This window comes from Nothoprocta perdicaria, unplaced genomic scaffold, assembly GCF_003342845.1.
Source record: "Nothoprocta perdicaria isolate Ctin4 unplaced genomic scaffold, notPer1 scaffold_103, whole genome shotgun sequence".
Classification (NCBI taxonomy): Eukaryota; Metazoa; Chordata; class Aves; order Tinamiformes; family Tinamidae; genus Nothoprocta; species Nothoprocta perdicaria.
This window is the reverse complement of record NW_020454128.1, coordinates 2148250-2173220: the sequence shown is the minus strand read 5'-3', so window position 1 is coordinate 2173220 and position 24971 is coordinate 2148250. Positions and strand designations below refer to the sequence as shown.

The following is a 24971-nucleotide window of genomic DNA, read 5'->3' as shown; positions in this document are numbered from 1 at the left end:
AGGAAAAAAGCCGTAATATTGGCAACTGTTGTTAGGTAGTATAAACAATAGCCAGCCATTGGCTTGGAGCAGAGGATCGAGTTCCAATAGCACTCAATAGGGAGCCTTCCTTAAAAAATTAGAAGAAGCTGGGTTGGAGCTGGTCCATGCTGGGAATGGCAAAAGAAGCAAAAACAAGAGTAAATGAATGGAAATTAAGCAGCAGGAAATGGGGATTTGGCACAAGGCTGGAATTTGAAACTGCAGAGAGGTGTCAGTGATAAAGGTTGGATAGAGTTTCTGGCCAAAAACAGAGAGAAAGAATGCAGATGTGTTCATTGAATAAAGTACAGATGTAGAAAGTGGGAAGAGGGAGAGGCTGTCAGAGGGGAGAGGAATAGGGAAAGGAAAAAAGCAAAGAAAACCAAGGGGAAATAGTGCTGGGATTATTCGTGTTTGGTGCTCTGCACGTAGCCTGTTCTGGGTGCCTGCGGGCGGGGTGTGGTGGGGCCGGTGCGTCGCACGGGGCCTGCGGTCCGTGCACCCCTCGTACCYCACATGCCCTTCACACCCCTTGTCCCTCATGTCTCTTGTGCCCACCGTGCCCCTCATGCCCCCCGCGCCACCCAGCAGCGGKGCAGCAGGGCCGGCCCCTTCCTCGCAGACGCCCTCGTGCACAAGTTGTGTGTCCGCCCTTTTGTTGTTGGCTTTCTCAGCTGTTTTAGCTCCTCTCTGCCTCTCTACTGTGCAATATTTATGCCTAAGTCTGGACATACAGTTGCACAGTCAAAATTTATCATGGATTATATAAATGAACTCATGTTGTGATAGTTGACGATAGAGGTGCTCTTGCTAATTACAAAGTAGGCTTATTTACTTCAACTGTTGCGAGTGTGAAGCCGTTTTCCTGTGCATTTGGGCAGACTAATTACAGCTTTGTTGGTGTCTTGGCAGTTCAGCTGATGGGCGATGCTGTTGTATTCTTGGGGAACCACATCTCTGTGAGCTTTGAGGGCAGTTAAACCTCCGATTTGTGCACATAAAATAAGAAGTACGGCTGTCAGCAACTTGCCAAATGCTCAGGTACCCTGTAGCAGAGCTGAGTAGTATCTGGGTCTTCCAAGTAAGAGAGGACTTCAGTCACTAAGCCACATTCCTTGGATGCTGTGCTTATGGATGGAGCTTAGGGTGGCAATAAACTAGTGTCCTTCTAGCAGCATTCACCGTGGAAATCCTATAGACTTACTTTTAGTTGCAAGCTTCTCTCCCTAACAAAATAAGTTAAATACAACTACTTTGGAAGGTCTAATAGCCTGGTTCTCTGTTGGCCTTGTGCTTCATGTGTCATTTAGCGAGCAAGCAAGTTAGTGTTTTGCSTGTGCTTGAGGGCTGATGTTAATAAACGAAGCGCGTGCTGTGTGAGCGCCCAGCTCTGCGAATCAGCCGCTGGGTGACACACACGGGTTGGGGTGCTCCAGGGCCCGGGAGGCCACGAGCAGCAAGAGCAGAGGCCTCCCTTGTGGCGCATGTGCCATAGGTGAGGTTTATGCCAGGGCTGGGCTGTCCTCGCGCTCTGGCCCACGTGTTCCTTCGGATCCACTGGAGGATTTCCCGGCTCAAAACCCCAGGGGTAGCTGGTGTTTTGTTGGGGCTCACTGAAATCAGCCCAGCCCTCTTGGCTTTTAGGGGCAATTGAATGTCTTTGACTAGAATGTGCTGATGAGGCTAATGAAATGGCTGCCCGTTAGCCTTGGATCGGGATCAGTGAAGCCAAAGTGCAGACAGCGTGTGCGAGCCCCTGCTGCACCCTGCTGCTGTGCCTGCAGCTTTGTGTGGACTGCTCTCGTACATACTTACCTGTAGCGGAGAGTTSGGTTGAGTTTGAATCCCACATAATCCCTGAAATTAAGCAAGTCTTTTCTAAAAGAAGTCAGTCTTTGCACAGCATAAAGCTCTGACGAACTTCAGTTACCAAACCAAGAAAGGTACTGTGCAAATACAAATGAGGGGCGTTGTATTACCTGAGAACTCTGCCTTTTCCTGCATCAATTCCTAGATGATCCAAATAAACTCACAGAATCAAATGGGGTTTGAAAGGGAGGAAAATCCTGGTCATTAAAAGAATTGCTCTGCCTACCTTTCAAGTAGCATCTGGTCACATCATTTCTCTCTTTCTCCCTTTCTACTTCATCCCTCCCCCTGCCCTTCCCTTTATGGACTCTTTTAAGTATAGATGCTACTTACATGCCTAAAGGGCTGTAAAACCAGCGGCGCGGCCCCTGTATGTGCCTGCGAGCTGCAGAGCCGCGGGACGCACGTCCCGAGAGCGGGCGCCGTCCCCACGCCGGGGCTGGGGCCGCGGCGGTGACGGCTGGAAGAGCGGGAGCTGCCCACGGGATGGGGACGGGGACCCCCTTGTTCCCTCCCCGCCAACCCTCAGCTTCCTCTGTCTTTCCTGCTTTCTCCCCACCCTTTTCCACAACCTCTTTTTTTATCACTAAGGARTGTTTACAGAATTATCTCACTGACACAATTTGTTTATTTACTTCAGTGAATAAAGAAAATGCAGCGGGGAGACTGAGATTTCCATCTGAGCTCTCCCGGAGATCTGGGAGCACTGGCAYAGAAGGGGTTGATTTGTGGTTTATGTGGAAGTGGGACCAAAATTGGAAGAGTTTTACTTGCAGATCTTCAACAAGACCCTGGTACCAAAGTGTACCTTAAATTTTTATTTTTCTTACTTTATCTTTTTCTTTTTTCTATATCTTTTTCTTATTATTGAGGTGATGATAGTCAGAGAGCAGGAGCTTTTTTCCTAACATGAGCAACAGAAGTCAAAGGAAATCAGGGCCTCAGTTTTCCCTTCCAGTAACAGACACAGCAGAGAGGGTCTGAAGGGAAATGCACTAACTTGCCTTGGGGAGATGTAGAGAGCTGCTATTTAATGACTGTTTATCAAATGTTTTGCAAGCCTGCATCTGAAAATACATTCCTGGTGCTAATACCATATAACCACATCTAGTAATGTTTTATAGCTTACTGTATTTGGCACATGTCATGCCAAAAGTGCTTTGTAAGTGACACAAAAACCTGCTGAAATTCAGCCGGGTCTCTGATTTGTATCTTGGAGATATAAATCACCAAATTTTTAAGAACTTTATGATGTTGAGATTCTTTAAATAACAACATTAATGATTTTGTTGCTGTATATAATACCTTTTCTTTCAGTCATCTTCTGCCTTCCTTCTCTCCTCCTTGCAGACTCTCTCCTTGCAAAGAATTGCTCGAACATGTTTCCTTAATCTCCTGTCTTCTGCTTTAAAGAAATCCTTTGATAGAGAAGCGAGGGTTTGCAGATAAGCAGTCTCTTGATTTAGAGTAATTTGTTAATGATGTGAGTGATATCTAGATTAGCAGCCGGAAGGTTTTCTYATTGACCACAATCAGAAACACTCTGCTATACAAGACACATGTAGTTCTGACTGTAACAAGACAGGTCCCAGTTTAGAATTTGCAAAATCTTTAAATCTTAATGTCTGTGTGAACCGAGGGGGTTGGGAAGGTGATGATAGGAGAAGGAAGATGGCAGATTTCCGGCCTCAAAAATAGGACCACATTTGCTAAGAAGCTTGGGAGCACTTCCTGCTCTGTGTGGGTGGCTAATGTTGCTGGGTTTGTGTCAAAACTATGCAGAAACTGCATAGCGGAAAAGGATATGTGTGAGCCACAGGCTATGGATCCATATCCAGGTTCCCAGTCATGGGCGTTGGGATGTGAGATTGCAGCCTGAGCTACCCCGTGGTTCACATCTAGTGGAGATGCTGCGTTGTCTCTCCCAGCTCGCTCTGTTCCCCTAAAACCTAGTCCCCAGCAGAGGCCAGTGAAGGTTGGCAGAAGGCTTGGATTCGGAGGCAGGTGTTGGTGACCACGTAGTGGAGCAGCTCCCACTCCAAACTGTTCTGCCGAGGGGTCCCAAGCGAGCGAGAACGCGGGATCTGTGCGCGGGGTGAAGCACTCACAGGTCAGGTGGGCGCAGATGTCTTTGGGAGCTGGGCATGGTGCTTGCATTAAATGGGGATAATTGTGTCTTGCATCATCTGTGCGTGATCCTTGCACGTTTCCCACATTCTGGATTGCAGTGTGCAGATTGCAATTCCGGTTGCAGGGAAACTCTGGTGAAGCTGCGGTTCTGTGCAAGCAATTACTGCTTTCCGAGCAGAGCCTCGGCGGGCTCGYGGGGTGCGAGCGGCCCTGGCACGGGAACGTGGGCTTTGGGCCTTTTCCCAAACTCCAGGTCCATCAGAGCTGCCTGATTTGAGAGCTTTGGCCAAATGTTTAATTACTGCAATTACAAAAGGGCATCGTGCTTGCACATCGATCATCTTACATTGCAAATGTTTGCACATAACGGGACTGAGAAGAAAACAAATATACAAAATGTGCATATGTTCTAATTTCATGTGAATGATAATCTTCAGGCTTGTTAATTTGCAGCTAGATGGGAGCAACACTTACCAGGGAATATCTGAACCTGCTCACGGAGATTGCAAAGCGGGAGTGAGAGTCAGTCTGATCCGAACATTAATGAATCGTGCGTTGAGTTTCCCGAGCAGATCCGTCCTCTGCGTCTTCTGTATGCATCCTTTTTAGTTTTGTGTCTGTTACCGAGTTCAGTAGAATATTGGAAAAAAATATTTATTGCTTTCTCCCTCTTGGAATTCTACTGAGTAAATATCCATAGAATCTTGCATGTTAAATTATGATAGAACCATATGGCATATTCCCAATTGAATACAGGACTTTTTGAAAAGAGAATGGTGATATATATTTTTTTGTCGTTGTCTGTTTACATCAGTTTCACAAGTATGTTTTAGGGACATGAAGCAGTTAATGATTTTGATTTATTTATTTTAGATGACCGTTGTTGGATGTTGGGATTTTGATTTAAAGGGGACGTGACCGGGCAAGCTTTATGGGCAAGTGCGTAAGATAGATCTAAAAGTGTGTTAGAAATCTCTAAAAGTGTGGGACTTCGGGCTGGTTTCTGGTGCTCTGCTGCACCAAAAAAATAGTTCTAAGCAAAGGGATGTGTGAGCAAAAGCYGCCGTTTGGCTTCGGCAGGACGCAGCGCAGAGCCGCCCTCCTCCTCCTGCGGGTCTCTCTGTTAAAATATAGATGATGTCATTAGGTCTTCCTTCCGGATGGCTCATTTCTTTCAGGTGTTTATTTCTGCCACTCTTTGCAGCTAAAACACATTCATGTGTATTTTTAAAATATCATACAGGGTTAAGATATTCCTCACTTATGTGGTTTTTAATCCAGGCAGGCTCTTCAGCAGCTCTGTGGCTCTGCTGCCTTTTTTTCTCCTTGATTTCTTTTGACTCCTGGGGAGGGCAGAGAATAAGCAGAGAAGAAAGAGAAAAAATAACATTAACACAAAGGAGCACTTCTTATTAAGAGTAGGTGGGTAAAGGCATTGGAAAAATAATACCTCGAGATGCATTGAAACATTTTAGGGAATTAGGGAATTCTGATCTCCTGCAAAAGAAAAAAAAAAAGAGGGGGGAGGAGAAAATTAATATTAAAGACAAGCTGTGAGTTTCCATCTGGCCTTGCTGCTTTCGACTAACGCTTCCATGACGGAATTCATCTGTCCATCAACTGTCAGAAATTCTCCTGTCAGTAAATCCCTGGGCACTCCTCTGAGCCCACCCCACGCGCAACCGGGCTGAGCCGCCGAGTGCYGCGGATTCCGAGCGGCCGCTGCCCTCCCTGCACGCGGCCGCAGCGGCAGCCCCCGCTCAGTTATTTATTTACATGCCCCTCCTGGAAAATTGGGGTGCCGGGAGGAGGGGAGATGTGCAGGGAGGCCCGGGAGCCTTCAATCATCTGGAGATTAAATTCCCACCAAGATCCTCCTAAGTCTTTCTATTACAGCCTGACAGCAGACAGCCCACATCTGTTTTAAAACACTGAGTGGTTGTGAAGTGTGAACTCCCTACTGTTTAATGTAACTACATGACTATTTAATGTACACAGTGGTAGAGCAACTCAGAATGCCAAACTGTTGTGACATGCCTGAAGGACATATATAAACATAATATACGGTGGTTTGTTGTGACAAAGTACATCTATGCCGCAAACAGGAAAATGGGTTTGCTCTGGAGCAGAGTCAAACGGGAGCATAGCAGTATTTACCGCGGGCTGTACTCGCTGCAGGCCTGAGGCAAATACACGAGAGTGGCCTTCCTTCAAATGCGTGGTGTCTGTTTAAAGCACCCGGCGAGCGTGTAGCTGAGGAGCATCGCGCCGCGGGGTGCAGCTGAGGAGCATCRCGTCGCGCAAGTGCGGTGTAGCTGAGGAGCATCACACCGTGTGAGCACCAGGTAGCTGAGGACCATCGCGCCGCGCGGTGTGACTGAGGAGCTTCTCACCACCCAGGTGTAGTGTAGTTGAGGAGCATCGTGCCATGCTGTGTAGCTGAGGACCATCGCACCACATGAGCATGGTGTGACTGAGGACCATCGCACCGCGCAAGCGCAGTGTAGCTGAGGACCATCGCACCGCGTGAGCACGGTGTGCTGAGGAGCATCACAACATGCGAGCGCGGTGCAGCTGTGGGTGCAGGCGGCCGGCGGGGCGCGAGGAGGGCCCGGCACCGCTCCCTGCGCCCTGCGGCTGCTCAGGAGCCTCCCCACCGCAGAACGTTCTTGGGAGGTCCCTCGCGAAGCTTCACTTCACTTGGGAGGAGGGATTTTATCTTCTGACCACGTTGAAAGGACATTTGGAACATCTGCCTTTTCCAATAGTGAGCCAAGAAGGGGGGGGACATTTAAATATTTTAAAATATATATTTTTTTTGTGTTTCTTTTTTCCTCCCCCAAAATGTTGGTTAATTGTGGCTTCTGACACCTCATTAATCAAGTGATCAGAATTCAGTATTTTACAGCAGCAAGGCCAATTAACCTTTGCTAGCTACATTGTGGCCAAAAATCTTTTCTAATTGTCAAACGGYGGGGGAATGCTGAATCTCTGGGTACTTGCAGGCTTGGATAAGCGGGCTTTGCTGGGCGTTTGGAAGCGTTTAATCAGAGAGGAATTCTCAACTCTGCTGGTGTCTGTTTCCCTTTTGGACTTCTGAAAGTGATGAAAAAATTCAGAGAGAAAAATGTTGCAAGGTTTGAGTCCGCACAGTGCCAGCCTGCAACCAGCTCTGATTCCCTTCGGATGCAGGATGGCCTTTCTCCCCTCCAGTTCAAGAGTCTGTTTTCCAAAAACTACCCTTTTTCCAGCAAGGATATTGGTAGGAGACAAAGGCAATACTCAAATCTCAGATAAAATCATTTAGCTGAAAGACTCAGTGAAAGTGTCCTCCACTTGTGGGGTTTGTTTGTTTGTGTTTTTTTTTTTTTTTTTTGGTTAGTTTTTCTTATTTAATTTTGGGAAACGTGCCCCTCCCGTAGCTAGTGTTGTTTGCTTTTACGTTGTCGCGAAGTTGAGGATGGAGCCGAAGGAGACGTCGTCTCCGCCGCGGTGCTGCAGTGAGCGCCGGGGTGCGAGCGCGGCGATGCCGGCGCCCGGAGGGCCCCCGCGGAGCCGCGCGCACAGTGCTCTGCGCCCCGCCGCGCGCCCGGGCCCGTTTCCTCACRCAGTCACTTCCAGTTCTGTGTTCAGAGCAAAACTAACTCCAGTTCAAGTGTCCGGAGATTCCTCTCTAGGAGCTGTTTCAAAGCCGGGGTTTTTCTGTCAGTAAATGTCATCAATCACCGCTTTAATCAACAAGAGGAGCGTCTCCCTGGGCGCGCTGGAGCCGGGGCGCGAGGGAGGAGCGGGGGGTCCCCCGCGGCGGCGGCTCCCGGGGCTGCGTGCGGGAGGTCAGAGGCGCCGGGGCCTGCGCGGGGCCAGACAAATGGCCCTTGTGATGGGGGCGGGCGACATGTGTGAGCCCGGCCGGGGGCGCAGACAAAGGGCGGCCGCGCTGGCCGCGGGCACCGCGGCCACACGCCGGGCCCTGCGCCGCAGATGCCGCCTCGCATTGTCACCGCCGCCGCTGGCATCCGCCCGGACATCTGTTCCGCTTTATTGATGCGCTCCTCGCGGAATTCCCAGTGTAAACAGGGAATTCTCTACGGGAACCCCGTGTTGTAAAAGGGATGAGCTGCATAATGCAAAGATTTAACCACTATTTAAAGGTGTGACACTTGATTGAAAGTGACTTGATTTCCCTCCCTCCCCTTCACCCCAGCCACTCTCATCTGTATTTGGCACAAACGGTCTGGGTTGGATTTATTTTTCTTTCTTTTTTTTTTTTTTTTTTTTTTTTGGTAGCATTTCTCCTCCTCCTCTTCTCCCCTCCCCTCCTCCTTTCTTTTGTTTTTCTGGAGCAGAGATGACAGAAGGATGAAAACTCGGAAACGGAGCACACCAAAAATGGCAAACAAACAAAACAAAAACTAGGAAAAAGCATGAGAAGGGGGGATAGAACAACCCGGTGTGTGTGCACTGGACTCTGGTTGCTCCGTTCAAACCTGTCCAAGCCACGTGCCCCTCTCGCTGCCCGCAAACATCTCACAAATCTTTGCAGCCCCGTTGTAGAGCTTAGACTCTGTTTGAGGGACTTTGTTTGYGGGGCCGGACACCCGTCAGGCACGGCAGCGGGAAGGGGAGCTCCGCGCTCCGGCAGAACACCCTTCCCTTCCCCTGCTTCCTCTCTTGGTAGCTTAAGTAAGAAACAGAATGAAACAACTACGGTCTGTTCCTGTCCTGCCTGCTGCTCTGGGGCTTTTCAAGGGAACTCGGTGGGCGTACAGGTCTGCTCCTCTAGAAAATGCCCAGTTTGGGCATGAAAAGGCCTGATCTGAAACGCGGGCAGCTGAGGAGAATCAGACCATTGATTTTGAGCTGGCTTTGGGGCTGTTAGGTGCTGAAGTGGCCAGTGTAGCAGGAGGAGTGGGATTTGCTGTGTGTTCTCGTCATCTAGGCACCGCTGTGGAGAGACTGGCTCTGGCATTATTTAGAGTCCCTGATTTGTTTAAATAAATACGTGAAAATAAACATGGGTGTTTGAAATGCAAACATGGGGCGCTCTGCTCAATCAGACCAACCAAAAGATACAGCAGATTTCAGACTACGATTGTCTGTACTATGAATTTGAAGCCGACACCAGCCAGTCTTGTCCTGCAGTAATGCCAGCAGAGCCTGCGGCCGAGGCCCTGGCGCGCACGCAGCGCCCGGCCCCTGTGTGCAATTACGTATCCTGCTTGTTGGAGAAGGCAGAGGGGTAGGAACCCCCTCCTCCCGGGTAAGGAAGTACAATTGAAGAGCCACCAAACACCTCTGGAAAAGCTGCACGGAAGGAAATAAAACGTTGTATGTGTACAAGGAGGACGAACAAAAGCTGCTCTGMACTGAAGTCTCCCAAGTCGGAAAGTGTTATACGTGATCAGCTCAGGGTTAGACTGTGTTTGGCGTGGAAATTATGGTGTGGTTATTTTGATTCTGAATGTGATAAAAGCATCCAGGCTAGAGCTTTTATGGGGATTATTGTATCACAGGGATGAGTAAAGTAATCTCAAATTCACAGTGAACCTTTCGAGTGTGCATCGTTTTAGACGTAATAAAGATTTCTGTGGGAGCTGCTAAGGGGGAAGGTCTTACTGAAATGATAATTTGAAGTTTTATTGGACTACCTATGGATTTCACACTCTGATATTTATTCTACAGTTCCACTGAATTGTTTTAAACAATCCCTAATCTATTGATAACTTTTTTTTTTTCTTTTTTTCTTTTTTAAATATGTATACATTAGGGGATTTTGAAGGAAGTTCTTTTTGGATATTTTGGCTAAATTCCCATTAGCATCTTCTGGCCTTTCTTGTGAGGAAGGTAGTGTATAACTAAGCCTGGGTAAAGCCAAAAAAATGAAGCCACCTTCTTTTCCCCTCAGTCCCAGCCATTTCAGCACCTTTCTGTTTCAGTGAAGCTGATAAGAAATGAGAAGCTTCAGCAAACAGAAAAAGATCATTCCGCATCGGAAACGACTGTTCGCGTTGTAAGAGTTGGGGCTCCCAGTGCGGGAGGATCAGAGATTGAAACCAAGCAGGGGATTGTAGGAAGAGAAGCGAGAGGCTCATAATGAAGTTAGGTGAATCTGCTGTGTTCGTAGGAGTGTCTCTAGTTAAACACCTTGTTTTTCTGCTCAGGTCTGTTTTGCCCTTGGCAGCTGAAAAACAACGAATACAAGTCCTGAAGTGTTGAGGAGTGTCCAAAGCCGTGGCTAAATCCCACTTTGCTTCCTGTACAGTTTAAACTAAAACACAAAGTTGCCAGCGGAATCCTCAGGAACAGTCAGTCAAGGGCAGATTTACCATAGAAATCAGGTTCTCCTGGGAGCAAATCACTTACAGATTCAAAGGTGTAAATAAGTATCTTAAATATAAAGATTCCAGGTGATTGCAGTTTCATCATACAGTTTTTGGGGAAAAATACCTGTAGAAGAGATAACGAGCATTCTGTGCATTTATACTGATGTGGCAGATGAATATGGATATGTTTATGCACTTAATACATATATGTGCATGTGTGGGAGTGTATACATAGTATCTGTGTGTGTATGTACACATATGTGCACAAACATATTTGTCTCCAGGTCAAATAACAGCTGTTAATGTTAGGTTCAGCTTTTATATCAATTTGCCAGCAGATTCAGGCACTATATAAAAAGGAAAAAAAAAAAAAACACATCTGAGCTTTTTCCTAATCAGTTCCCTCATTTTGCTAATATTCTAATGACTGTCAATTTACTTCAGTGGTGCCATTTGCAGAATTTTCCAATTAGCAGCAAACCTGTTCCACCTTTCCCCATAATTACGGGGGCCTCGCTCCAGATCAGCTGTGGCCGGGCGGCAGGGAAGCTCCTGCCAAAGCCTCGGCACGGGCCATGTGTGTATTTTTTTTAACCTTTGCATGAGCTGGCACACGCTGAACATCTCTGTGTGCAGGCAGGGAGCTCCCTCACTAGTGGCATGTGTCAAAATATCCCAATAATTTCTAATAAATACCCACAGTGAAAGCACAAATACGTGGTTGGATGGTGCGGGTGTGCGGCACGTGTTCAGTGTCTTGTGCTTCTGTCAATCTCGGTATCTGGCTGTGAGATTCGGGTAGACGTTCGGTGATGGCTGCGTTGCAGCCCTCGTAGGTGCTTTTATTCTAGATCACCTTTTGCTTCAGCATCTGTGTCCAGCAGCACCACGAGGACAGGGTTATTGAGGCACTCTCGGTTGCTACATGGGCTGATCAAAAAGCTCCGGGTTTTAGAGCTCCTTAACCAGCCGATATTGCAGTTGTAACAATGGAGCAGCAATAACTATTATTGGAACATGAAAAGAAAATATATTTAATAATAAGCTCATTGATTTTTAACAGCATCTCTGTGTTGCCTAATTGATGGGAAGTTGTATGTTTGTGTAGCCGAGGGGGGTTATGAATTAAATATGGTCGTCATTCCTTGAGGGATGCATGTCAATGCAAGAAGGATGGAGGATCTACATTTCCCCCAAGCTAAACAATCCCCTTGTAACAGGCTTAGGAAAGCCTGGCGTAGCAGGAAGGGGGAAAGGGAATAAAAAGCATCCATCACTGTTTATTAAGTGCTGCTACTTGAAGGTAAAAGGAGTATTGAACTGTTTTTAAATTGGAAGGAATGTAGCTAGACAAAACATTGATGGTAATATTAGGTTGGTGACAAATTTTATTCTTTTGTCCACATTTATTAGAGTCGCAATTTGAARTGATTTATGCCCTGCCCCTGTGCCCCGGCCCGCACCCCCAGCTGCCCACGCAGACACTGTTTGTTCAGYGACCCTGAGTCGTTCGCAGAAAGTTCCCTTCCGTTGAGCTGAGCGGGGATCATTCCTGGAGCTGACGGACGTCTTGGAAGCTGAGGTTGATCTTTAGGAGGTTCAAGTTAAAACTGACCTAGAGTTTAACATGAGACAAAAATCAGGATAGTCAGAGTGTCAAGGTGCACATGTAGCACTGACCCACAGCTCAGACCGTGCACCCTCAGCCGCAAAATCTTAAACTGAAACACCCCAACTTACAATCAAGTCATGCAGCAATTACAGCATTTCACTTGGGAGCTTCGGAAACCGCTGTCAGTGTTAAATGAGCTTAGTAAAGGAGTTTATAAGCAGAGAAATGGAAATAATTCCCCTTTTTGCATTTGACTAAATCAAACCACATGAAGAAATACGAGCACAAAAGGCCACACTGTGTTTATTGCACTGGACACTGTATGCAGTTCGTGTTGGCCGTGCAGAGCGGCCGGGTGCGTGGGGCCCCGAGCAGCGCGCGGCCGTGCCCGGGCACCGTCCTGGCACGTGCCTCACTCGGGCGTCACGGCACACAAGCTCGCCTATCGACAGTGCTACTGCCATTAGCTTCCCTTGACGTCTACCTACCATAGTGGCTTTTCAGTTATTTAAAATGCAAACATCTGGATTAAATAAATGAGGAGAACATCCAGCAAGTGTTGCAGGCACTCTAAAACTTTCCTCCGCAAATGACTGCAGTGCCACTTGAGAAGGAAAAGCTCCAAATGCGGTGCATGCAGCAGCTCAGCTTCTCGTTGCAGCGTGGCCGGTCCTGAAATGGGCAGCTGCAGCTGCTGCTCCAAACAGGCAAAGTCCCCTCCAGGGATACCATGGTGTTGGCTAAGCCAGGCCAAGGTGCAAAAATGAAGGTTATTTCTCATTTCTTCCCCTTTCTCCTGAGTGCCAGTATCAGGCTCCTGCAGGGGCCATGAACTGCAGGGTATTTCTTAAAATCAAACTGCTGCCCTACCTGAGGCTCTCCATTGCCACTTCCTAAAGCTCAGCCCCGTATTCTCTCATTTGACGTGAACTCCGAGCCCCAAACACGGCTGCTTTTTGGCCGCTGGCAAATATGTGCTACCCAAAGGGCACTGAAAGCGTTAGTTCATTTTGGAGACTATGATAAACGGTGGAGATGAATGGAATCAGTGGAGGTGAATGGAATGTTTGCAGGGAAAGATGCAATTGCTCTGGATGTGTTTGTTTACTGTGCACTAGGAATTTTTGTACTGCACTAGGAATTTGTTCATGATGTAAAGACAGTATCAGTTGCAGCAAATTCCATGGTCAAGGAAGTGGGAAACGGTATGAAGATGTAGATGCAGATGTTTTCAGCCTTATGCTATGTCTGAAATGTCATGCTAGAAATGTCATCTTCTGACAACAATTAGCTTGTGGTAGGCAATATTCCAATTCATCATCTTTCCCAGATTATGTACTTGGAGACTTCCAGTGGTTCAGTGGAACGTTAGTGTGGGAATTCGGTCCTTCCTTCCTCCTCCCTTTGTCTGGGTCMGGTTTGGCTTCCTGGCAACTGCAGAAAACACCCAGTAAAGTTGGTGCCACAGGAGAAATAGTGAAGACTGTTGAACAAGGACATGAGCAATAGAGATGAAATACAGACCAGTAACTATMTTAATAAATAGAATAATCACTAAATGAGACTCCAAACATTGCATTTATATGCGTCTAATTATATTGTTGTTTGCATTTTTATTTACAAACTATCCCGCAGGAGTCCCGTATGTTCTTTCCTTCTTTCTCTGCATTATTGAATTGCTGGAGGAGATGCAGGGCTTGGCTGCYTTGTGGGCGAGGGCTGCTCTGCACGTCGTCGGCTCCCTGGTCTGCAGCCTGTGCTTTAAAGAACATWTTGGCATGTGCCTTGCTCCAAGTCTGAGCTCTTCAACATTAAAGCAAGACCCTTCAATGTAATCATTACAGAAGGGATCCAGTACTAATAGCACTTAATTGTTTCACTAGAATGATCTCCGTCGGTTTTGGCAGCTGAAATGAAAACAGTTGCAAATACCATCAAAGGAGCCCATCCACCCCCAGCGTGTACGCGGGCTGTTTGGATGCACAACGGAGCGGCAGCGGCATCGCCTGTCCTCATGCTACACTCGCATCTCTTCCTGTCTCCGTCTATGATCTTGGAAGGTCTGACGCATAAAAGCAAAGGGAGGAAAATAGACCAGGAGAATCTTGGTCCTTGCTGCTGCAGCAGCTAATGCCCCGATGGTCTCTTTGCTTCGACCTGTATGCCTGTATTAGTCTTGACTTTCTYGAAGCTTGCCCGCTCGTTTAGATTTGTATGCGACATCAAACATACCTTTTCACATATGTTCTTTCCAGATTTTTTTTAACAGTTACTTAGCAGTTTATAGAAGGAAGTGAATGATCTCATCAAGCTGCTTAGAAATTAAAAAAAAATCTGTGCTTATTAATTATGCAGGATTAGTCTAATTATAATTCAGCAAATTAATTAGCGACAGAAGGTGTTCTGAAACATTGGAGTACATTTGCATGTTAAATGGAGAGGCTAGTCTGTAATATATGTAAATTTATGCATGGCTTCATAGTTTAATTTAAAAATTTGCAGCTGCATATGGTATGGGAGCAGGTGAAAAGTCAGTTTTAGTTTAATGATGCTAACAAACATTGGATGCTGTCCTGTCTTAGGGAAGGGAGGCAGCGAACGCACCCCTGCCTGCCAATCTATAAATCTGTCATAGGAGTAGAACGTTGCACCCGTGATCCAGCTCAAGGTCAGGAGCACAATAGGTGCAAAGCTTCCCTCCGAGCAGACCTCGGCAGGAGGAGGCCACAGTGGCTGTGGCTCCGYGTTAGGTGGGTGCAGGTTGGCATCRTGCGTGTGTTGGTCCTGTGCGGCAGGTCGGGGACGTGACGGATGAGTGAGAGCTCCCAGTGAGCGATATCCACTGTGGCAGGTGTAAAATAGGTGTCTCACCTCGGTGCCATCTCTAGTGTTCGCGTCAGCCCGGCTCTCTGATCTTTAGAGTCACGGGGAAGTAGATCTCAAGTTCGGAATTAACTGCAGGCTGGAGAGTGTGCTGTGCTGGCCTCTACCATCTGGCAGAGCTAGTAAAGCCAGCAGAGCAGGCAGCAGCGGAGAGGCCGTGGGTGCAATTGTGTTCACTGCTCAGCCCAGCGGGGCTCGGTCCTGAACGGTACTGGAGAGGGATGGGGCRGGAGGACACAGCAGTCAAAAGGCAGAAGAGTTGCTGGTTTCTTGGGGCAAGGAATTGCCTCTGGAAAAACGAGTGCTGATAAATGCCGTGCCCACGCAGCACTGCGCAGCCTTTTCCTGAGCCTGGAAGCTCCGAGGAGGATCTGGAGCTGAGTTTGCTGTGGGGTGCAGCTCTATTGACAAAGAAGAAATGGTTGTAAGAGGCGTCGGAGAGTGTCGCGAGGCTGGAGTCAGTGTAAGAGTCCAGCACGAAGCCGTGCACGTGCTGTCGGGTATGGCAGCGGTGGAGGGCAGGAGGCTCTGGCCCCGTGCTCAGAACGCTGCTGCAGGTTGGACGTCCTGCACTATTGATGAGGATCAGCAGCAGCACGAACGCGGCTTGCAGCAGCGGAGCCCGTGCGTGGCCTGACTCACCTCCACTGTGGTTTGCATCACGTCGCTTAACGTCGCAGAGCCTTGACCTCCCCGCCAGTGAAACGAGGATAAAAGCCTTTCTTTCCCCCGTCCTTTGTGTATCTTGTCTCCAGTAACATTCTCGCAATGTGACCGCGCGACACTTAGCACAGTTGGAGCCCACAGATACTGTAATAAACCAGGGAATATTATCGGAGTGGCCCTTTCAGCAGCCAGTCAGCCCAATCCTCTACTCTATTACCTCCCTGCCTATTGACTTTTGATTATGCTATGGCATTTGGTTGGGTGCCAAGCGGCATGAATAATCTGGATCTTGGAGTATAAATAAGCTCTTAGCTGTTGTCTTGCAAGTTACTGGAAAGTTTTGGCGTGGGAGGGAGAAGGAAGACCCAGAGGAAAAGGGAAACTGCTCAGATTGCAGAGAGCCTCCAAAGACTTTTCAGAGAACAATTGCAATTACAAACACGCTCTTAGTGTTGTGTTTCATTTCCAATTTGAACCCATAGAGTTCAATTATTATTTTCATTAATGGTGTCAGGTTTTCATCAGAGTGCACAAACAAGGAGCTTTTCCTTGGAGATTTTTTTTCCTAGCAAATGTGGCCATGCCAAATAGCTGCATTCAGCACTGAGAAATGGCTGTCTGTATAACTGKCAGTGCCCTCTCATTCAACCCTTACTTCTGGAAAATGGGATCATACAGGGTTTAAGTTGTGGAGAGACAGCGTGTCCAAGGAGTTGCTTCGTGGTTGAGGCATGAGCCTGGAATCAGACCGGGCTTCCAGTCCAGCCTCCCGCATGACTTCCGAGTGCAGCACTGTGTTAATGCCCCTGAAGCAGCAGCTAGCAGCACTTCTGCCCGGCATCACCTTTGTTTAATATGTTTCATGAGCCTTATTTGCCCAGGTGTCATTAGGACCTCTTGGCATGACAGTCATCATTAGAGGCAGTTTAAAGATGAGCGCTGCCATGATTTTAAGGTAGGTTTTTCAGGTAGGCCGCCTACCTTAGCTGAAACACTAACCCTCCGTGGTGCGTTTTCCTCCCTTCTTCTGTGTTGGTTTTTCTGAGCAACTCATTAGGAGACAGTCACTTGCTGTCATAGTTGTCTGCCTCCTCATGCTTTCCTGGTTGTAGTCCAGGTCTGAATACAAAAAAGGAACAGGAAAACAGGCTGTAAATAGTGGGCATTCAGATTTAAAATCCAAATAGATGGGATTAACTAGGTGTAGGAGAAAGGAGGCAGGATGGGAAGTGGTAGAGGTGGGTATGTGACATTGGACCATAAGCTTTGGAGCACTGAATTGTTTTGCTATTTAAAGTTATCTGATATTTCCAATTTATTTGGGGAGCACAGTGCCTTGTGCCACTTGAACATCCTTTTTGAGCCTTTCTTCTTTTTAAGAACAAAAGCACTAATTCCACCTGTTCTCTATTACGTTTATCTGATCTGTGTGTCTCATATGCTTTGCATTGCAAGCTTCTTGGAATGAGCATGCTGTTGTTGATTGATTAAATATTAATTTAATAGTAGAGGTGGGCCTAAACAGAAAACTGCTGATCTAGACTTACCTAAGTGCAAAGGATCTTTGAATCTTGCAGATTTCAGTCCAAACCACCTTGATTTAATAATCCAAACAGAAATACACGAAGGTCTCGCATCTTGAAGGCAGCTTCACTTTTGCTAACAGATCTGCTAACAGCAGCCGAGTTGCTCCTGCACCACGCGCTTCAGCCTARTTGTGAGAACAGTTTAGATGGAAGCAGAAGAGTAAGAAGCATAGAAACCTCTGTGTAAGGGACCGCAAAAAACAGCCTGTCTCCCTTAGAGCTAYATATACTGTGCTGTTTACTGTCGCTTATGTCCATTTACAGACTAGATGCAAAGGTGAAGACTAGAGGGCAATAAATGTTAGTAAATTACAAACTTGAGAACTGAGGATTTCTTGTGAGGAAAAATCACAAAAATAGTGTGAACAAAGACCTGGGGATGGCAGAAGGGAGCAGAGAGCCTGTCCGTGGGAGCTGCTCCCCAGAGTGTGCTGGTGTTCGACGCCCGTCCCCTTGCCCGGGATTGTCCCGTGTGGCCTGAGCCTCCTCTGCACGTGGAGATCAGGGRCTGAGGAATGGCCAACCAGACCAGGGCTCCGCAGCCGAGGACGGTGCTGTGGGTTGAAGGAGAGTGGGGAAACACTGCTTGATTTTCACAGCAGGAAAGGAGGAGGTTGCTAAGRCAGGAGTGGAAACCGTAGCGTTCGTGTGATTGCCATGGTGCAGCGAGAGACTCGTCATTTAGGAAGSCAGGACAAGCAAAGAGCCCAACGCCCTTCTCATGCCTTGGGRTACAGGATCATCTGCCTCCTCCTGCCGTCTCTCACAGGAAAGCTCCGACAAACTCAGCGAAGTCTTCTGACCTACATATGCTGGTCTCACATTTGTGAAACTGGGTTCGCACTTTATGCACAGGAGTTTTGTGAAGAATAATTAGCTGCTGATTGTGGAGTATCGTATAAATACTCTGGATTATTCTAACCACCTCGCTCATTTCTTGCGCAGCGTAAGGCTGGTCGCTGGGAATGCCTTTGTGAAATGCCTGATCCCACATTGACTATAACCGCTGCAACAGGGCAGGAAATTTTCTGATCAGCTCCCTAATAATACTCATGGACATAATAGAGCAGAATTACTCTAGAGACAGATATTCAGATTATAAAGAAGTCTTCTGCTGAGATATTCATTAAAATCAAGATGATGATATCAAATAAATGCAATTAATTGATTTTAAATACCGACCCTCAGTTCTGTGTGCGAGATGTGATCTGGTGCCTCTGCAAGGGAGACGCTCCCCGCCAAGCCTGGCACGTGGCCGTGCCGTGCGCCCTYGGATGAGGTTTCTTGTCACAGCTTCTGTGTCTTGCTATTAGTTCACSGGGGCTTTGTGGAAAGCACTGTGATCATGGAAGCAGAATGTCCTTGTGACTTCACATTTGCCCTAGGTAGTGGCCTGCAGGATTTGCTGCAGACATCACCCCACCGCATGGGAGGCCTGTTCCATGTGGGTAGTTTCCTGTCTTGGTTCCCTTACATAGCWCCGGTCTGCTCTGTAGTTTTACCTTGCATATATAGACCTCATTACAGTTTATTTACTTCCATATAATTTTTGAGCATTGTAACTGTAGAGAGAGGGGAGAGAAGGGTTTGCGAGTCGCGTTTCTGGCTCAGATTCCCTTGTGAATGTTTGTGTATGCTGGAATGCATACTATTTTTGCGTGCTGAAAACAGCCAAACAGATACAATCTTGCTTCCCAAGTAATGCGAATGAAGGAGGGCCCGGGTTTCAGCAGGATAAGGCAGCAGGACACCAGGACGGCTGCAGCTCGGAGCGCCTGTGGGACACCACGGCTGAGCTCCTCACTCTGTCAGCAAGCAGGCGGATAAAAATAATCGTTCGCAAAATGCACATGCAGAAAATAAATACTTTAGGTATTTTTAAAAATATTATCACACATGGAAGGGAAAAACAAGAACAATGTAATGTAAAAAAGCCCGCCAAGAGGATGTATTTTGTGATGCTCGTTTTTATACGAGCTTCTCTGCATCGTCTGCTGTGTGCTGGGTTGTACCTTGTGAAGGTTTTTGTTCAAGCAGTATGTAGGTGGGTCAGATCCTTGAGGGCTGCTTTGTGTGTTTGGGCAGATGGAAGGGGAATACTGCAGCGGTCAGCAATGCAGAGGAGTGGCAAGAAGCAGCAGAAGTGGGTTTCTGCTTTATTGACTTGTATGAGGACTGCTTTGGCGGCTCTTGTTGGTAAACCCTGGGAAATATCCATCTTTCTCCTTTAAAGTTCTAATTCAAGGCATGAATGTGTGAGTTCTGAAGGGACTTAGGGACTGCGGTAAAAAATGGTTGTCATAGTAACAGAAAGGGAAATAGGCCCAGCTCACCTGGGACTTTAACTTACTGCAAAAGCTGATTTTTTTTTTTTTAAGGCAAGCACTCAGCAAGAGAAATAAATAAATAAACTGTTCTTTGTATTCTAAGCCAATTCTTCCACTGTTTACTTTTTTTGCTTTATGCAAGCYTTTTGATTTCCACACCCATCTTAAAATCTTTTTTTTTTTTTTTAATCGTGATAGTTAAATCCATTTTGTCCTACAAATGGAAATGTGTAATGAGAGAAAAATCACCAAAAATATTTTCACTTGGGTTAGAGGATGCTAAAAAATGTCTTGCTTGTTAAATCTGAGAGGCACAGACCTCCTTGTTTTGGTTTTAATCCAGCAGCCGTGATTTTTCATGCCATGTAGATCAGAGATTCACAAGTTTAATAAATCGGTTGATAAGAGGATGGATCCTTTTGTCCGTGCAGGCAACAGAAAATGTTGCATGGAGAAGCGTATTGAAAAATGGCTGCCTGGTACCTGTAAAATAAAAATCCCTGTGCCCAGCTCCTGGTGTCGGGGAGRCCTGCGAGGCACACGGAGGATTTAGCTTATGTACACGACCAAGTAAACTGTGCCAAATAAATAACAAATGAGGATAGATATATGTGACAGGGCAAAAACAATTGGCAAGATAACTTTATGCCCTGTTAATAGGTTTGTCTGTGTCTGTTTGGACAGCAAGAGCCATCCTCTGTTCCTTCRGTTTGTGTTTTCTGTCTCTTCTCTCCCAATCTGTGCCAGATTATAATCCAGACTGTGGCAGTTCTGCTGCTCTGGTGTGGTTAGTGAAATCCTAATAACTGACGACGTAGTTGTCATGAAATCGCATCAGCTTCTGTGGGGAGCTGCGTTTGTTTGCGTGTTTCTTAATATGTTGTGAGTAGCCTCAGGGTTTATCTGCCTCAGAGTTGACCTGTTGGTTTTAGTACTTTTTATAATGAAATTATCCATCTATATTGTTGCATGAAAAATCCATTCAGACAGGGAAAAAATAATTATGCAAGAGAAAGATGAAGAAWTTGGCTAAAATGGTGCAGGGAAGAAATTGGTGTCCATCAGCTTAGATRTGTGGACTCATAGGAGCTAGGAGAGCAACGCGGGGTGCGTTACAGTCGCTCTCTTCAGAACTTAACTGGGGTTGTAACTTCTCCCAGCCCTGGTCTGCTGGCATGCCAGCATGTARATGGCTGTGATGTACGCTCTAAGGCAGAATTTAATAACACTCCCCTGGTTCTGGCCAGCAGAAGTGACATGGTTCTTTATCTTTCCAGATTCTTCTTAAAATTTTTTCTCAAGTGCAATCAGAATTGTTTGAAAACAGCGGGGAACCCCAGGGACATGAGACGGTTCCAGGTAAGTCCTGCAGGGCTCAGCACTGAGCGKGCTCACTGCTCTCTCTCCTCCCTCCTCCTCCTCTTGCCTCTTTCTCTTTTTTCTCTCTCTTCTCTCCCATCTCTTTCACTTTTCTCTTTTTCGTTTTTTTTTCCTTCATTTTATGTTTTTTCCTCTCTTCCTATGCTGTTCATAATAAACATGACAGTAAATGATGTCCTATCGGGTATTGTTAAGGATTTCTCCATGTTTTGTGTGGAAGCCTTTCCTCCTCTCTCCTCTGCCGTGGGCCGCCCGGCTCCCCAGGGGCAGTGCTCTGCTGTATGGAGCAGCAGTGGATATTTGATTTGACACCCTCGGGCAGAGCGCTCGCACGTGCAGCTGCCCACAGCAGCGATCGGGTTTGTGATACTTAGATACCTCCAAATTTTTCCAAGCAGCTCTGTCCGTGGCACACAAGCGGGCTCCTTATTTCCCTCCACTCCCTACCTCTAACCATCTCCTTTGCCTTTTAACCCCTTCGTTGCCTTTCAGCTTCCTTAAAAGCAGCTGCCAAAATAGCCATGGCCACTTTAAGATGTGGCGGCAAAGCAACAAGACCCATGGGACAAGGACCCAGCTGCTTTGCAGTGAGATCTGCCACTGGTTTCATCAGAGCTGTCGCTGATGTGTTGTGAACACCAGCTAATAAAAACACGGAAGGAGGTGAAGTGTGTCACGTTCCAAGCGGCGCTGAGGAGAAAGGCAGCGCTCTCGTCCCCTGCCCTCATCCCTTAAGCGACTGCGTGTGAGAAACGTTTCACCCGCAGCTCGTCCCCCACAGAAAYGTGTGGGGATGCTCGAGCCTTTAGCTCCCGAGGCTTGCTGTGTGTATAGGGACTCTATAGGGGGAGTCTATAGGGGTTTATAATGGGGAGGGGTCTCTGGGGCTCTCTAAGGGCTCTGTGGAGGCTCTATAGGGGTTTATGGGAGGCTCTACAGGGGTACGCGGTGGCCTGGTGGGGAGGCCTGCAGGGAAGCGGCGCTGGCACAGCCGCGGCCGCGTGCGGTGGAGGCGGCAGCGAGGGCCGGCACATCCCGCAGGATCAGGGGCCTGGGAGGAAGGGCCCTGCCTTGCTGGGCAGGAGCGGCCGAAGCCGCCGACGGAAAGGTCCATCCTTGTGAATGGTGCTCTGCTTGTTGCCTTTATTATTRCACCTTCCCCGACACCCATCCACARCAAAAAAGCACAGGCTGGTTTTATCCAAGAGCAATTTCCGTAAAAAATAGAGTTTGCCAAGCTTGGAAAAAAACAAACCCTAGAGTAAAAGAAGGCTCACTTTATAGCATGTAAACAGATCTTCTTAGCTCTTAGAAAGAGCTAGAAAGGCTGATTGTGGAATGCAATGAAACATAAATAGAGCGCCGTTTATTTTGTCATGGTTTGTAAAGAATCTTGCACAAGGGTATCCTGATTAGCACCTGGGGATCATTGGTGCTGCCATAATACAAGTAATATTGGTTAAAACAGCCAGAAAAATAAACTCTGGACCCAAGCACACCTGAAAATTGAAGAAATTCAGATCTGATTTCAATCTTGTGCTAGCCGGCCCCTCTCTACAGCCGGTGAAACAAAAATCCTAGGTTTGGATTAAGAGCTGAACTGCAGGAAGATTTTGGACCTGTTTCTTTTCGCATGTGCAGTTCATCTCTGGTATCAGCCTTCCTCCCTGTTGCAGCYCCGTGACTGCGGGTGCCAAGTGGTGACGCGCTGCTGCTGACTGCCCCAGCCTGAGCAAATTTCCCCTCAACAGGGAAACGGAGAGGAGTCTTAGGGCGTTCTCCTGGTTGCTGGTGCCATCCCTCGTGGGCATGTGAGGAAGGGCCGCCCTGCTTTTGATCGTTGTACATAAATCAGCAGTCTATTGGAGTAGAAAATGAGCTGGGATAGACTTGTGCTCGTCGGGGTTCCCTGCCTTACAGCACAGCAAGCCTGAAAAACAGCCAAGTGAAACCCTCTGGGTCTGTTTTGCAGGGTCTGTTCCAACTTCTTCTGCACTTTCAGGCTATGTGGGCTCCAACCCTTGGAGTCGTGTTGTGAGATGTAAGCTCAAACCCCCAATTGATCAAGAGTTTCAGGGAAAGCCATTAGGCTTATCTTATTGTCRAAGTCGTAGCTGTTGACAAGACTGTGTTTCAGAGCTAGAAAAATGAACCCTTTGAAGGAGATTGCAAATTGCTTGGGATCTTCATTCAGGTTTGTTAAAAAATGGAGGCATTAGTGATGAGCTTTGCACTCGCTGAGGTCAGAATATTAAAAAAGAGATTAAAAATGTCTTTCTGTTGCAAAATGTTAGGCATTGGAAGTAAAAATGCCTCATTTGCCACAGAAAATTATCCATGCTGGTCTAGTTAGTCACTCTAAGGATTAATAAACAGAGGTAGCTTGCTTTTGCTCCATCACCTTGTCTCCAGTGATGGAAGCAGTTTCCCTGAATGTGATGCAAGTAGAAGCTTTCTCGGATGCTCTACTGTCCCTGCTTCTTGGATCAGCCTTTTTTTTTTTTTTTTTTCTTTTTTTGCTTGCTTCATGTTTTTTTGTCAGCCACCTTTTAAGTTAGATATGTGAAAAAAGAGCTATTGTCCCAACTATTATGAGAGTCTGGGCATACTGTGAGCTAAGCTTTAAGATACCAGGCAAAGTAATTAATATGCAAGAGCTTTTATTAGGTTGGAAAGGACAGTTTTCATCCTAGCGGTACAAGAACATCCAAGCAAGTAAAGGAGGGCTGAAAAGCATAGTATGCAAGGGTGYGTTATTCATTTTAATTTTAATTCATCATGTTTCATTCTTGGGTCAGCTCAAAAGCATTTATTGGTTTTCCCTAATAAATTATTCCTATAGCTGTTGTTACTAAGGTTTTCTCCTTCAAACATTTCCACACATTTAACTTTCTATCCATAAATAAATAGACTGCTGTAGCATCGCTCAGTTGAATATATTTTAAATTATACCTGTGTTTTCTCTAGAACCAAATATATTCATTTTTACTGAAATAGTGCTCGTTAGAACGAAGGGACACATTGAGATACCTTTTTTTTTTTTTTTTTTTGGCTACAAAAGAAACAGAAGAGAGAATCCTCATCTCAAAACTGACATCATTTAAAAGGCTACTGAAATCTGGAACTGAAATAGTCTCATCAAAAGCGTTCTTGCTCTTCAGCGGGGATTAAACAAAAGGGCAAAGCTCAGGCTTTGCTGTTGAGCCAGAGGTGCAGATAGGCGAGGTGGCGTGGAGGAGCACCAGGCTTTGCTGGAGCCTGGAGGAGCATCAGGAGCCGCTTCCCATGGGCCGCTTCCCAGGCTCCCTTCCTACATCTCTCAGCGATTCGGTTACAGTGGAGCACTTACGCTGTATTAAACCAACTGGAATGTTAAATTCCACTTACAACACCCCTTTAAAAACAGGGAGGGGGGGAAAGGAGGTGGAAAGGTTGCATTAACACTGCATTTTAAATTTAATACAACTCCAGATGCTTGCAGTGGTTTTTTTGTGCGTGTGTGTGTGTAATTCTTAAATTTGAGAGCAGTACCAGCTGCTTTGTGATCACGTGAACGGTTTGAAGTTTGCTTTAATACAAAGTAGACCTTCAACCATGTAACGAAATCTCTTAACTTCTAGATGACTAGGGTTTTCTGCTGTTGAAAAAATGCTTATACCTCAGAATTTAAAGTATGTGTGATCGCTATCTTACTTTTTGCAGCAATAAGATGATTTTATTGCAGGTCACACACTGCTCTAGTGTGTGTCATTAGGTAAAGCAGGCGAAGGGGCCTCCCTCCAAGTAGTGAATATTTCATGGCTACGTGGTGGCAGCCCAGGTTTGAGTAGCACCTGCACTGTGAGTAGCATGTCCTTGTCAAGGTACCTGAGGTAGATGCTATTTGTCAATTCAAATGTTTCTGAATAAAAGGGAGAGATCCTCAGTAGAAGATGAAGCAAAACACGGTTAGGTCACCTGTTCAGGTGACCCTAATGATGACTATTTCAGTTCAGCTAATAACCACATGTGAGTTTTCATAGATACTGCTGTTACTGTCAGTGCTGCGTTGTCGGAGAGTGATTCTCCCAGGAGCAGAATAAAGACCCCATGATGCCTTCCACTTAATGAGGACTTCTCCTAGAGAACATGACTGCAGCCCAGTGATGGTAACGACCGGTGTGTAATGGGGGAC

General features: G+C 46.7%; 1 protein-coding gene across 1 annotated transcript in view; it reads left to right on the top strand.

The window, feature by feature from the left end:
- Positions 1-24971, top strand: part of EBF2 (early B cell factor 2) — a 93501-nt gene that overhangs the window by 45021 nt on the left and 23509 nt on the right. The window contains exon 7 of the mRNA XM_026043511.1: positions 20695-20776. Coding sequence (XP_025899296.1) covers positions 20695-20776 — 82 coding nt within the window. The remainder of the gene's footprint in view (positions 1-20694; positions 20777-24971) is intronic.